This window comes from Eschrichtius robustus, chromosome 6 (genome assembly GCF_028021215.1).
Source record: "Eschrichtius robustus isolate mEscRob2 chromosome 6, mEscRob2.pri, whole genome shotgun sequence".
Classification (NCBI taxonomy): Eukaryota; Metazoa; Chordata; class Mammalia; order Artiodactyla; family Eschrichtiidae; genus Eschrichtius; species Eschrichtius robustus.
This window is the reverse complement of record NC_090829.1, coordinates 18,118,022-18,132,003: the sequence shown is the minus strand read 5'-3', so window position 1 is coordinate 18,132,003 and position 13,982 is coordinate 18,118,022. Positions and strand designations below refer to the sequence as shown.

The 13,982-nt window shown below is 37.0% G+C and overlaps 1 protein-coding gene and 1 non-coding gene across 2 annotated transcripts in view; both read right to left on the bottom strand.

The window, feature by feature from the left end:
• PCCB (propionyl-CoA carboxylase subunit beta) overlaps nt 1-13,982 on the bottom strand; it is an 83,635-nt gene that overhangs the window by 15,169 nt on the left and 54,484 nt on the right. The window contains exon 10 of the mRNA XM_068545963.1: nt 6,957-7,080. Coding sequence (XP_068402064.1) covers nt 6,957-7,080 — 124 coding nt within the window. The remainder of the gene's footprint in view (nt 1-6,956; nt 7,081-13,982) is intronic.
• Nucleotides 9,210-9,282, bottom strand: TRNAE-UUC (transfer RNA glutamic acid (anticodon UUC)). The gene has a single exon. It is a non-coding gene; the product is annotated as a tRNA-Glu (tRNA).

The window sequence follows — 13,982 nt, the reverse complement described above, 5'->3', positions numbered from 1 at the left end:
TAAAATTAAAAACTCCTCTGTGAAAGACACTATCTAGAGAATGAGAAGACAACCACCAACTGGGAGAAAATATCTGCAAAACACACAATCTGATAAAGGACTGCTATCTAACATATACAAAGAACTCTCAAAACTTGTGAAAGAATTTCAATCTAAAATAGAACTGGAGGATGTAATTGGAAAATCTCACACAGGTGCCCTCAGGAAGACAAAACTTAAGGACTAAGAAACTGATTTCCTTTAAAGGCCTGATTTACAGAACACTGATAGTGCCAAAATTTTCTCAGATGACAGGGGGTTGATCAGGGGTTATCTCATATCAACCTTGGGAAGTTTCATGAATGGGAGATGACCCAGGTCAGGATGGACTCACAAAGTGGGCTGAATTGAGTTTTGTTTCTGTGACTGGACTGATTTTATCTGCTCAGGAAGTTTTCAAGGCTGGTCTCCATTTGTTGTTTATTTTAACTGACTCTAACTGGACTCCCCCCCCAACTCTTTACATTTCCTGTCCATAAATACAACCTGCCCCAAACCCTCAATGGACTCACCTATAGCTTGCTACAGTTTGCTTGTCCTGAACTACAGTTCCTCTGCTATTCCTGAATAAACTTATCTTTTTGAGTTTACCTCTTTGTTTAGGTCAAACAAACACAACAATAAGAAAATGACCCAATTAAAAAATGGCCAAAGACCTGAACAGATACCTCACCAAAGAAAACACAGACAGGGCAAATAAGCATATGAAAAGATGCTCCACATCATACGTCATCAGGGAAATGCAAATTAAAATACACACTTATCAGAATAGCCAAAATGTAGAACACTGAGAACACCAAAAGCTGACAAGGATGTGGAGCAATAGGAACTCTCCTTCACTGCTGGTGGGGATGCAAATTAGTACAGCCACTCTGGAAGACAGTTTGGCAGTTTCTTACAAACTAGACATACTCTTACCATTTGAGCCAGCAATCATGCTCCTCGGTATTTACCCAAATGAGTTGAAAACTTACATGCACATAAAAACCTGCACAAGAATGTTTTTAGCAGCTTTATTAATAACTACCACAACTTAAAAGTAGCCAGGACGTCTTTCGGTAGGTGAATGGATAAATGAACTGTGATATATCCAGACAATGTAATATTAACACTAAAAAGAAATCAGCTATCAAGCCGTGAAAAGACACAGAGGAAACGTGAATCATAGAGTATGTGGCCTTATCAGACCAGCTTCCTCCATATAACTAACTGGAAGAGGCTGATCTGAAAAAGCTACATACTGTATGATTCCAACTATATGACATTTTGGAAAAAGAAAACTATGGAAACAGTAGAAGGATGAGCGGTTGCCAGGGGTTATCAGGCTAACAGGGTTAGGGGGAAGGGAGTGATGAATAGGTGGAGCACAGAGGATTTTTAGGGCAAGTGAAACTATTTTATATGATGCTGCAAATGGTGGATACATATCATTACACATTTATCCAAACCTACAGAATATCCAACGCCAAGAGTCAACCCTACAGTAAACCATGGACTTGTAATGATGTGTCAATGTACATTCCATAATTGTGACAGACGTACTGCTCTGGTTCAGAATACTGATAGTGGGGTAGGCTGTATATGTGTGAAAACAGAGTATATATGGGAATGCTCTGTTGTTTCCACTCAATTTTACTGTGAACCTAAAAGAAGCTCTAAAAAATAAAGTTTATTTAAAAAAAAAAAAAAAGATTAGACACTATGACCAAATGGGATATATCCCAGGAATGCAAAAGTGGTTCAATATACAAAAAAATCAATCAGTATAATACACCACATTAATAGAACAAAGGACAAAAGCTACATGATCAACTCAACCAACATAGAAAAGCCATTTGGCAAAATCTATCACCTTTCGTGATAAAACACTCAGAAAACTACAAATAGAAGGAAATTTCCCCAACACGATGTAGACCATATATGAAAAACCCACAGCTAACATCATATTCTATAGTGAAACACAAAGTTCTCTCCCTAAGATCAGGAACAAGACAAGGATGCCCACTGGCACCATTGCTATTCAACACTGTGCTGGAAGTTCCAGCCAGAGCAATTAGACAAGAAAAAATAATAATAAAAGGCATCTAAATTGGAGAAGAAGTAAAACTATCTTTATATGCATTAAGTATGATCTTATATGTAGAAAATTCCAGAGAATCTACAAGAAAGCTACTAAAGCTAATAAATTCAGCAAAGTTGCAGGTTACAAGATCAGCAAACAAAACGCAGTTGCATAGTTGTCTTTCTATATACCGATAATGAACAATCCAAAAAAGAAATTGAGAAAGGAATTCCATTTACAATAGCAACTAAAAGAATAAAACAAGAGTAAATTTAACCAAGATGTTAAAGACCTGTGCAGTAAAAACTACAAAACACTGCTGAAGAAATAAAAGAAGACCAAAATAAATGGAAAGGGGACTTCCCTTTTGGCACAGTGGTTAAGAATCCGCCTAACAAGGCAGGGGCCGTGAGTTTGATCCCTGGGCTGGGAAGATTCCACATGCCACGGAGCAACTAAGCCTGTGCACCACGACTGCTGAGTCTGTGCTCTAAAGCCTGCAAGCCACAACTACTGAGCCCACGCACCACAACTATTGAAGCCTGCACACTCTGGGACCTGCATGTCGTAACTACTGAGCCCACGTGCTGCAACTACTGAAGCCCGTGCACCTACAGCCCGTGCTCAGCAACAAGAGAAGCCACTGCAATAAGAAGACCACACACCACAACAAAGAGTAGCCCCTGCTCATCACAACTAGAGAAAGCCCGAGCCTAGCAATGAAGACCCAACACAGCCAAAAATTTAAAATAAATAAATAAATAAATAATAAATGGAAAGGCATCCTGTGTTCATGAGTTAGAAAACTTTACATTGTTAAAATGTCAATACTTCATAAAGTGATCAGCAGATTCAATGCAATTGCTACCAAAATTCCAACAACCTTTTTGCAGAAATGGAAAGGCCAATAGTCAAATTCATATGGAATTGCAAGGGGCCCCAAAAAGCCAAAATAATCTGAAAAGGAAGAACATGAGAAGACTCACACTTCCCAATATTAAAACTTAACTACAAACCTACCATAATCAAAACAGTGTGATACTAGAACATGGATAGACTTGCAGACCAAAGGAATAGTATTGAGACCCCAGAAATAAACTCATACATCTACAGCCCACTGACGTCTAACAAAAATGCCAAGTCCATTCAATAGGGAAAGAATAGTCTACTCAACAAATGGTGCTGGGATAACTGAATTTCTGCATGCAAAAGAATGAAGCTCACTACAAATGCTAATGCATATATATGGAATATTAAAAAAAAATGGTACTGATGAACCTAATTGCAGGGCAGGAATAAAGATATAGACATAGAGAATGGACTTGAAGACACAGGGTGGGAGGGGGAAGCTGGGGTGAAGTGAGAGTAGCATCAACATACATACACTACCAAATGTAAAATTATTAGCTAGTGGGAAGCATCAGCATAGCACAGGGAGATCAGCTCAGTGCTTTGCGATGACCTAGAGGGGTGGGATAGGGAGGGTGGGAGGGATGCTCAAGAGGTAGGGCATATGGGGACATACGTATGCATATGGCTGATTCACTTTGGTGTACAAACACAATATTGTGAAGCAATTATACTCCAATAAAGATCTATTTAAAAAAAAGAAGAATGAAGCTGAACCCCTAACTTACACTATATGTAAAAATAACTCAAAACTGATCAAACCTAAATGTGAAAGCTAAAAGCATAAAACTCCTAAAAGAAGACATAGGGGAAAAGCTCTATGACATTGGATTTGCAAATAAGTTCTTATAATATGACTCCAAAAGCACAAGCAACCAAAACCAAAAAGAGAGAGAAAGAGAATTAGACTTCATCAAATTTTATAACTTTTGTATATCAAATGACATTATCTAGAAAGTGTAAAGACAACCTACAGAATGGAAGAAAATATTTGCAAATCATTTATCTGATAAGGGTTTAATATCCAGAATATACAAAGAATGCTTGTAACTCAACAACAACAAAAAAACTCTTAAGTAATTAAAAATGGGCAAAGGACTTGAATAGACATTTCTCCAAAGATATGCAAATAGCCAATAAGCCTAAGAAAAGATGCTCAACATCCCTAATCATTAGGGAAATACAAATGAAAACCACAATGGGATAATACATCACAGCCATTAGGACTGGCTATTATCAAAATATACCAGAAAATAACAAGTGTTGACGAGTATGAAGAAATTGGAACCCTGTCCATTGCTAATGAGAATGTAAAACAGTGCAGCCACTGTGGAAAATAGTGTGATGTTTCCCCAAAAAAGTAATCCTAAAATTACCATATTACTCAGTAATTCCACAACTAGGTATATACCCAAAAGAACTGAAAACAGGGTTTCAAACAAATACTTGTACACCAATGTTCACTGTGACATTATTCACAATAGCAAAAAGGTGGAAACAACCCAAGTGTCCATCAACAGATAAATGATTAAACAAAATGCAGTTATACACATGCAATGGAATATTATATAGACATGAAAAGTTAAAATGAAGTTCTGATACATGCTACAATATGAATGAACCTTGAAAACATTATGCTAAGTAAAACAAGCCAGACACAAAGGAACAAATATTGTATGATTCCACTTATATGGCATATCTAGAATAGGTAAATTCACAGAGAGTAGATTAAGATTACCAAGGGTGGGAGGTAGGATGGAAATGAAGTGTCTATTTGGGATGATTTGAAATTTTGGGGGGAAAGTTAGTGGTAATGGGCTCACACATTGTGAATGTAATTGACGCCACTGCACTGTACCCTTAAAAATGGTTAAAATAATATCAAAACAACAAACAACCCAATCAAAAAATGGGCAGAAGACCTAAATAGACATTTCTCCAAAGAAGACATACAGATGGCCAACAGGCACATGAAAAGATGCTCAACATCACTAATTATTAGAGAAATGCAAATCAAAACTACAATGAGGCATCATTTCACACCAGTCAGAATGGCCATCATCAAAAAGTCTACAAATAATAAATGCTGAAGAGGGTGTGGAGAAAAGGGAACCCTCTTGCACTGTTGGTGGGAATGTAAGTTGGTGCAGCCACTGTGGAAAACACTATGGAGGTTCCTAAGAAAACTAAAAATACAGCTACCATATGATCCAGCAACCCCACTCCTGGGTATATATACAGACAAAAGACAAAAACTCTAATTCGAAAAGATACATGCACACCAATGTTCATAACAGCACTATTTACAATAGCCAAGATATGGAAGCAACCTAAGTGTCCATCGACAGATGAATGGATAAAGAAGATATGGTATATATATATATACACATACATACAATGGAATATTACTCACCCATAAAAAAGAATGAAATATTGCCATCTGAAGCAACATGGATGGACCTAGAGATTATCATACTGAGTGAAGTAAGTCAGACAGAGAAAGACTAATATTATATGTTATCACTTATATGTGGAATCTAAAAAATAATACAAATGAACTTATTTACAAAACAAAAACAGATTCACAGACATAAAAAACAAACTTATGGTTACCAAAGAGGAAAGGGGAGGGGGTGAGGGATAAATTAGGAGTATGGGAATAACAGATACACACCACTATATATAAAATAAACAATAAGGGTTTACTGTATAGCACAGGGAACTATATTCAATATCTTGTAATAACCTATAATGGAAAAGAATCTGAAGAATTTATATATATACACATATGGCTGAATCACTTTGCTGTACACCTGAAACTAACACTATATTACAAATCAACCACAGTTTAGTAACAAAAAAAAAAAGGTTAAATTGGCAAATTTTATGTTATATATATTTTACCACAATAAAAAACATTTTTACAAACCTTTTTCTAAAGACAAGGAGAAACTGCCACAGCAGAAATAAAAGATGAGGCTAGGTCAAAAAGGGAGGGTGTATGTGTCCATATAGGGATTCAAAGGAAACCTAAGAAGGAAAATAGTAAGGAGGGAAGCAGTATCCAGAGTCCCCAACCCCACTCAGAGCACAACCATGGAAGAGTCCCCACACCCTGGCTGTGACTCAAGTCTGACCATCTCACCAGAAAGCTGCGGGGTACAGACACAGCAAGATGCTGTTAACTTGTCATGGATCGGGGACTTCCCTGGTGGCGCAGTGGTTAAGAATCCGCCTGCCAATGCAGGGGACACAGGTTCAAGCCCTGGTCCGGGAAGATCCCACATGCCACGGAGCAACTAAGCCCGTGCGCCACAACTACTGAGGCCGCATGCCACAACTACTGAAGCCTGCATGCCTAGAGCCCGTGCTCCACAACAAGAGAAGCCACCAAAATAAGAAGCCCACGCACCACAACAAAGAGCAGCCCCTGCTCGCTGCAGCTAGAGAAAGCCTGTGTGCAGCAACGAAGACCCAATGCAGCCAAATTAATTAATTAATTAATTTTTTAAAAAGAGTATATAACTTGTCATGGACCAACTGTTCTCCTGGCACCATCAAAGGCACTAGAGAGAAAACTGTGAATAAGACACTAACACCCCTGGCCTCAGGGGGCTCATAGTTTAGTGGGTCAGTCATAATGTAATTAGGGGGACAGAAAGCAGGCCTCTGAAAAAGTAAAGACCTTAAAAGTCGAGGAGGAAAGTTATCTATAAATCCTTAAAAAATTAGAGAAGCATGAAAGAAGCATTTTCAGATGCTTATGTTAATTTTGAGAAATTAAGAGACAAAGGAGCTTTCACAACTTCAGCTATTGATATTTGAGTGTTTTTCTCTGGCCACAGAAGGCCGTGTCTGAGGAAAAGGCAGAAGATGGGCACCTTGGGCCCAGGCAGCCCTGGCTCCCAACCACCCCCCAAGGTCTATGAGAGCATCTCCCTCCTACCTGAAGCCACTTTAGGTTGGTTGCCAACAATTCCAACAGTCCTCCCGTTCATTCTTGCAAAACCAACAATGATGTTCTTGGCATAACTGGGCATGATCTCAAAAAATTCTCGCTCATCAACAACCTGCAGGGATAAATTTACTCCTGAGCTCAAAATGATAAACAATATCCAACTCCATTATAGAATGACAGACATTTACAGAATTACAGGCCGGATAGCTGCTCCCTACCACAGGTTCTACCAGGAAGCAGGACAACAGGCAGAGGCAGTACCTCCTCCCTGCTGGAAGGGAAAACAATCTCGTACACAACTGGAAGAGGATAAACCAGTACAGTCTTTTTTAAAGGTTCTATTTGAACTTGGCATATTTAATACACTTTTTTTTTTTTTACCTTACTTTGAAATCATTTCAAACTTCCATAAAAATTTCCAGAATAATACAAAAAAATTTAAATATCCTTCACCCAGATTCCCCATTTATTAACGTTTTACCATGTAAGCTTCATAGTTCCCTCTCCCAACCTGCCTACCCTGCTTTTCTCTCTGTCTCTTAAGTATGTGTCTGTATATATATTCTCTAACTATATATATGTCCATATACACGACTTTTTTCCTAAACTGTTTGAGAATAAGTTACAGACATGACACCTCTTTACCTTTAAGTACCTATCTGTCTATCTCCTAAGAACAGGACATTCTCTCATATAACTTCAGTGATATTATCAAAATCAGGAAATTAACATTAATATATTATTATCTATTATAAAACCTTATTCAAATTTCGCCAGTTATTCCAACAACATCCCTTATAGCAACAAAAACCTGGTTCTAGAACCTGACCCAAGGTCACCTGGTACTCTGAGTGGTCATGTGGTCTCTTTAGCCTGCCTTGATTCTTTCCCCTCAATCTTTGTCTTTCATGTTCATAACATCTTTGAAGACTACAGATCAGTTACTTGGTTATTTGGGTTTCATGTTTGTTCACGTTTAATTTCAGGTAAAGCGTTTTTGGCAGAATATCACAGAAGTGACCCTCTCAAGTGCATCACATCAAAAGGCACATGATGTCAATTTGTCCATTAATGGCGGTGACATATGTCAGGTCTCTCCCCTGTAAAGTTACTATTTTTCCACTTGTAATTAATAAGTATTTTGTGGGGAAATATTCTGAAATTACGTAAAAATCCTATGCTTCATCAAGCTTCTACCTAGTAGGTTTAGTTAGCATTCATGGATGATCCTTGCTTATTAACCCAATTACTGCCATGATAATTGCCAAACAATTTTTCTAACTCCATTTTTCCTTCTCCATTTATTACTTGGTATTCTACTGTCAAAAGTGTCTTTGCCTTTCCCATTTACTTATGAGAAATCCACAGTATGAAGGTATAGATTTTTGTTTTATTATGTGGATTATAATCTTTACCACCAACATTATTTATTTTATGTTCAAATTGTCCCATATTTGACAGTGAGAGCTCATTCAAGGTGGATCCTATGCCCTTTTGATGATTCTCCATCATTCTTTGAGCATTACCTTACATTCTGGAATTACCTTACTTTCAGGTTCATCTTGTATTTTTTTCCTGCCCCTAGCCCTAGAATCAGCCATTTCTCCAAGGGAACCAGGTCCCAAGGGTGGGGGGTAGAATAAGTGGCTGCTTCTAAGAAGTTAGCCCAGAGCACAGAGCTAGGAGATCTACATACACATACACACACACACACACACACACACACACACACTTATTTCTATAAGTAATATGAAAACCAGGAGTTCATACTGATAACTCCAATTCCAACTTCCAATTCAACTACAGGGTTCATTCTCGTATCCCCCTTTCCATACCATAACTCCTTTCTCCTACAGTGGACATCTAACTCCCATTATCCTCAAAACGTACTTATTATTCAATCCTCAAATGTAAATGAAATGGTTTCAGAATTGCTAACCCATATGACAGCAAAAAAAAAAAAAAAAAAACCACCTAATATTCAGTATTTCTTTATAACTATTTCTGTCATTAGACTAAAGGTATATAGTCAAAATAATGTGTTCAAAAGTTATTCATTTGAAACACAGTCAGGTTCATTTGTTTTTTATTTCAAAGGTTTACCCCCACCCCATCTTGATTTTATTTTTAGTATGTAAACATTAATATAGGTTAATAGTGTCACTCCCCATCCCTTCTACTCACCCTGTTTTTGTTTTGGGTTTTTTTTTTTGCAGTGCTGCACAGCTTTCGGGATCTTAGTTCCCTGACCAGGGATCGAACCCGGGCCCACAGCAGTGAAAGTGCTGAGTCCTAACCACTGGACCACCAGGGAACTCCCTCACCCTGTTATTAATGTCATCACTTTCTGAGTTATCCTTTGTGTGTGCACTGCAAAAATGAGTAGATACATTTATAGCTTTTTAATTCCCCTTCCACCTTAGATGGAAAGTAACAAACTATAGATACTCTCTCACACTCTGAGTTTCTCTCTTGCACTCTGAGTTTCTTCACTTAACAATATATCCTGGAAATCACTCCATATCAGTTCATAGAGCTTTTCCTCACTCTTTTTCACTCCTGCATAGTACTCCATTGTGTGGACGTACCAAAGTTTATTCAACCAATCTCCTATGTGTTGTGTACATTATTTTGACACTTACATTCAGGTTGTTTAGAATACTTTGCAATTATAAATAACACTGTAACATTAGGAACCTTGTGCATCTATAATTGTGTAAAGTGGGAAGTGTATCTTCAGGGTAAATTCCTAGAAGTGGGACTGCCGGGGCAAACTCTCAAATATTACCATAACTCTTATCAGCAACGCATGACAGTGTCTGCTTCCCCATAGACTTACCATGGAAAGTATTTTCAAGTTTTGAATCACTGGCCAATCTGACAAAGGAGAAATAACTCAGTATAATTTTAAGTTGCATTTCTAGCATTATGAGTAAAGCTGAACATCTTTCCAATATGTTTAAGGTCCATTTTATATCTTCTTTTGTGAGCTATCTATTCATGATTTTTGCCTGCTTTTCTATCAGTTTTAGTATTTATTCCTTCAATTTTTTAAAAAGCTCTTTACATATTAGGGATATTGGTCCTTTACTTGTGATATATGTTGCAAATATTTTCTCCCAGTTTGTTGGTTGTCTTTTTTGTTGTTGTTGTTGTTGTTTTTGGGGGGACGCCACACCACGGGGCATATGGGATCTTAGTTCCCCAACCAGGGATTTAACCTGTGCCCCCTGCAGTAGAAGTATGGAGTCCTAACCACTGGCCCACCAGGGAATTCCTGGTTGTCATTCATTCATTCATTCATTCATTTATGGCTGTGCTGGGTCTTCGTTGCTGTGTGTGGGCTTTCTCTAGTTGCAGCGAGCAGGGGCTACTCTTTGTTGCGGTGCATGGGCTTCTCACTGTGGTGGCTTCTCTTTGTTGCAGAGCACAGGCTCTAGGTGCTCAGGCTTCAGTAGTTGTGGCACGCGGGCTTCAGCAGTTGTGGCATGCAGGCTCAGCAGTTGTGGCTCGCAGGCTCTAGAGTGCAGGCTCCGTAGTCATGACGCACGGGCTTAGCTGCTCCGCGGCATGTCGGATCTTCCCGGACCAGGGCTCAAACCCATGTCCCTTGCAATGGCAGGTGGATTCGTAACCACAGTGCCACCAGGGAAGTCCCCGTGGTTGTCTTTTAACTTCATGTATTTTTTGCTATGCAGAGTGGAATTTTTAAATGTTTATACAGTCATATTTATCAATTTTTAAACTGAAACTGAATTTTAAATCACAGTTCAAAATTCTTTACCTTCTCCTAAAGTTAGAGAAATTCATCTATGCTTTCTTTAAATATTTCACTTATTATATTTAGTTCTCTATTTGTAGTTTATTTTTGTATATAGTATAAACTACAAATAAAATTTTATATTTTCCTAACCAGCTATCCAGTTGTCTAGCACCATTTTTTATTTATTTTTTTTGCAGGGCCACACTGCACGGCTTGTGGGATCTTAGTTCCCCAACCAGGGATTGAACCTGGGCCCTCGGCAGTGAGAGAGCAGAGTCCTAACCACTGGACTGCCAGGCAATTCCCTAGCACCATTTATTAAAAAACTAATCTTTGCCCCTGGAATTTGACATAATACCTTTATCATATATACCAGAATTCTATATGTACTTGAATCAACTTCTAGCTTTTCTATTCTATTCCACTGATCTATTTATGTGCCAGGACTACACTGTTTTAACTATAGTATGCTTTAATAAAGGATATGGCCATAGCTTTTCTTTTGATGTTCTTATATTAATTCAATATCCAGGAACAAGGGATGTCTCTGCATCTGTTCAAGTCTATTTTCATGGTTTTCAGAAGTTTTAAAATTTGCCCCATAAGTTTATTACTAAATATTTTATCTTTATTGCTATGCAAAAGGAGTTTTTACATTACCACAACATAATTGGTTACTGTTTATGTATATGAAGACTATTCCTAGGTTAATTTTATATCCTGTTCCCTATTTATTGTTTCAGTTTTATCACGCATTCCCTAGGATTTTTAGCATATTATGTCATACACAAGCATAGGTCAACTTTTGCAAAGCTTTTTGCCTCTAATTGATCTTCTTCTTTATCTAATTGCGTTGGCTAATACCTCCAGTACAATGTTAAATAATAGTGGAGACAGAGAGCATCCTTGCCTTGTCCCAGATCTTAGTGTAAGTATTTCCATATTAAGTAAGATGCTTGGTTTTGAAAAAGTGTATATTAAACTCTATCGTGTTAAGTATTCATCAATTCCTACTTTCTTGAGTGTTCCTATTAGAAATGGGTGTTGAACTTTCTTAAAGCCTTTTCTCAGCATGTATGAAAACAACCATATAATCTTTCTCCTGTCTATCTATTAATGCAGTACATTATAGATTTTCTAGAACCAACCTTGCACTCCTACAATAAATCCCACTTGCTTATGGTATACAATTTTAACATGGTGTTGGAGTCTGTTAGCTAACATTCATTTGGTATTGTTGCATCAATATTGGTAAGTGATGCCAATCTGAAATCTTTTTCAGTTCTAGCTTTATCAGGTTCAGGTATCAATGTAATACTTGTTTCATAAAAAGAATTTGTAAAGGGTGTGTGTGTGTGTGTGTGTGTGTGTGTGTGTGTTTACTGTCTATGATCTGAAATAATTTATGTAGCACTGTGATTCTTTGGTCTTTGAAGGTTTCATAGAATTCCCACATGAAACTATCTGGGCCTAGTGCTATTTTTGTGAAATAACTACTATGTAATTTGGTCCACTTAGGCTTTCTACCTCTAATGGGGTCAATTTTGGGTAAAATGTATTTTCCAAATAAAATGTCCAATTCATCTAACCTCTTATGATTTTTAAATTTCTTCTATCTCTATCATTTCTCCTTTCCACTTTTTACTTGTGCCTTTTTTTTTAAGTTAGCTAGTAGTTACTCTATTCCATTAGTTACAGCTATTTTTCTATTTCTCAAGTCATAAAATTTCTGCTTTCATCCTTATTAAATCCTGTCTTGTTATTCTTTAGAATATTTTTCCCCAGCTTTTTGAGTGCAGAATTTAGTTTCTTTTCCTTCTTTCATTTTTTACTAAGCAATTAAGGCTATAAATTTTCCTCCTCTCATAGATAGTATTCCACAGATTTTGATATGTAGTGTTTTCATTATCTTTATTAGAATTCTGTCATTTGGCTTATATTTTCTCCTTTTATTCAGGAATTAACAGAAGATTTACTTTTAAATGAGACAGTGCTTTTATTGTTGTAGCTATAAATTTCTAGTCTTAATCATTGTTTTTGTAATATTTTTGCTTTATGGACTGTTAGGATGCTTTCTTTCTGACCAAATATGTGATCAACTTTTGTGACTGTTCCATGTGCACTTGAGAATAAGATTCATTGCCTATTACCAGGCTGTAAAGTCTGAAACAGATCTTTAATATCTATCTGTGATGTTATCGAGGTCTTCTATATCTTACTTATTTTTGTCCATTTGACATACTTTGTACTAATTATGGTGCATTTAAATCTATTATTATTCATTTCTACCTATGTCTCCTTGGACATCCTATAGTTTCTCCTTTTTAAAGATGGTAGTTGCATCATTTAGGGCAAAGATCTTTTACATCATCACTGTGAATTATGGCTTTTAGCATCTGAAAATGTCTTTCCTTGTCACAGTAAATACTTGAATTTCACATCACCCAATATTAGGCTCACACACACTGCATTGTTTCTGTTCTCCTGACATACCTTTCCCCATCCCTTACGTTTAATTTTTCAGAATCACTTTGTCTCTTGTACACCACATATAGTTGGTCTTGCTTTATGAGGGAAATTGAACATCCTTTTCTTTAAATAAATGAGATAAACAAGTTTAATAAATAAGTTAGGCCATTCATATTTATTGCTATTTCAGATGTTTTTTATTCTTGTAATTATTCTGTATACCATGTTATATTTACTGTTCAAGTAATATGCTTTATGTTGCTGTTTACAAAGATTTATATTTTTGGTCTAGTGGTTACCTTTGTAATTATACCTTTTTAATGCCCTTAGTCTGTTTCCTCATTTAATGTCTTATTAATGGGGTTGTCTACTATTAATATCTGTTGAGTCACAACAATCAGTATACTTATTCTGTTATACTCTTTCACTCTTCCTTCTCTTCCATCTTTCAGTGGCATTTTTTTCTGCAACTGAAACATAGCATTTATACATTGTTCTCTACCCTCATTCCCAACCTTATTTTAGTCTTATAATTAAATAAGCACCATCGATCCTTTTCCTAAAATTTGTCCAGTAATCTCTTGGTTGGATGAAACTCATCCTCTAGTAGCTTCCTCAAGAAGAGCCTGGGAACACAGAATTCCCTCAGTATTAGCTGGTTTTCTTTAGTCTTAATACATGAACATCAGCTTGGCCAGATATAAAATCCTTAGTCTTTCCTGGAGTCTCCGGGAAGTGCTTCTCTATTGTTGCCTTGCTTTGTTGCTGCTCTTGAAAAGTCT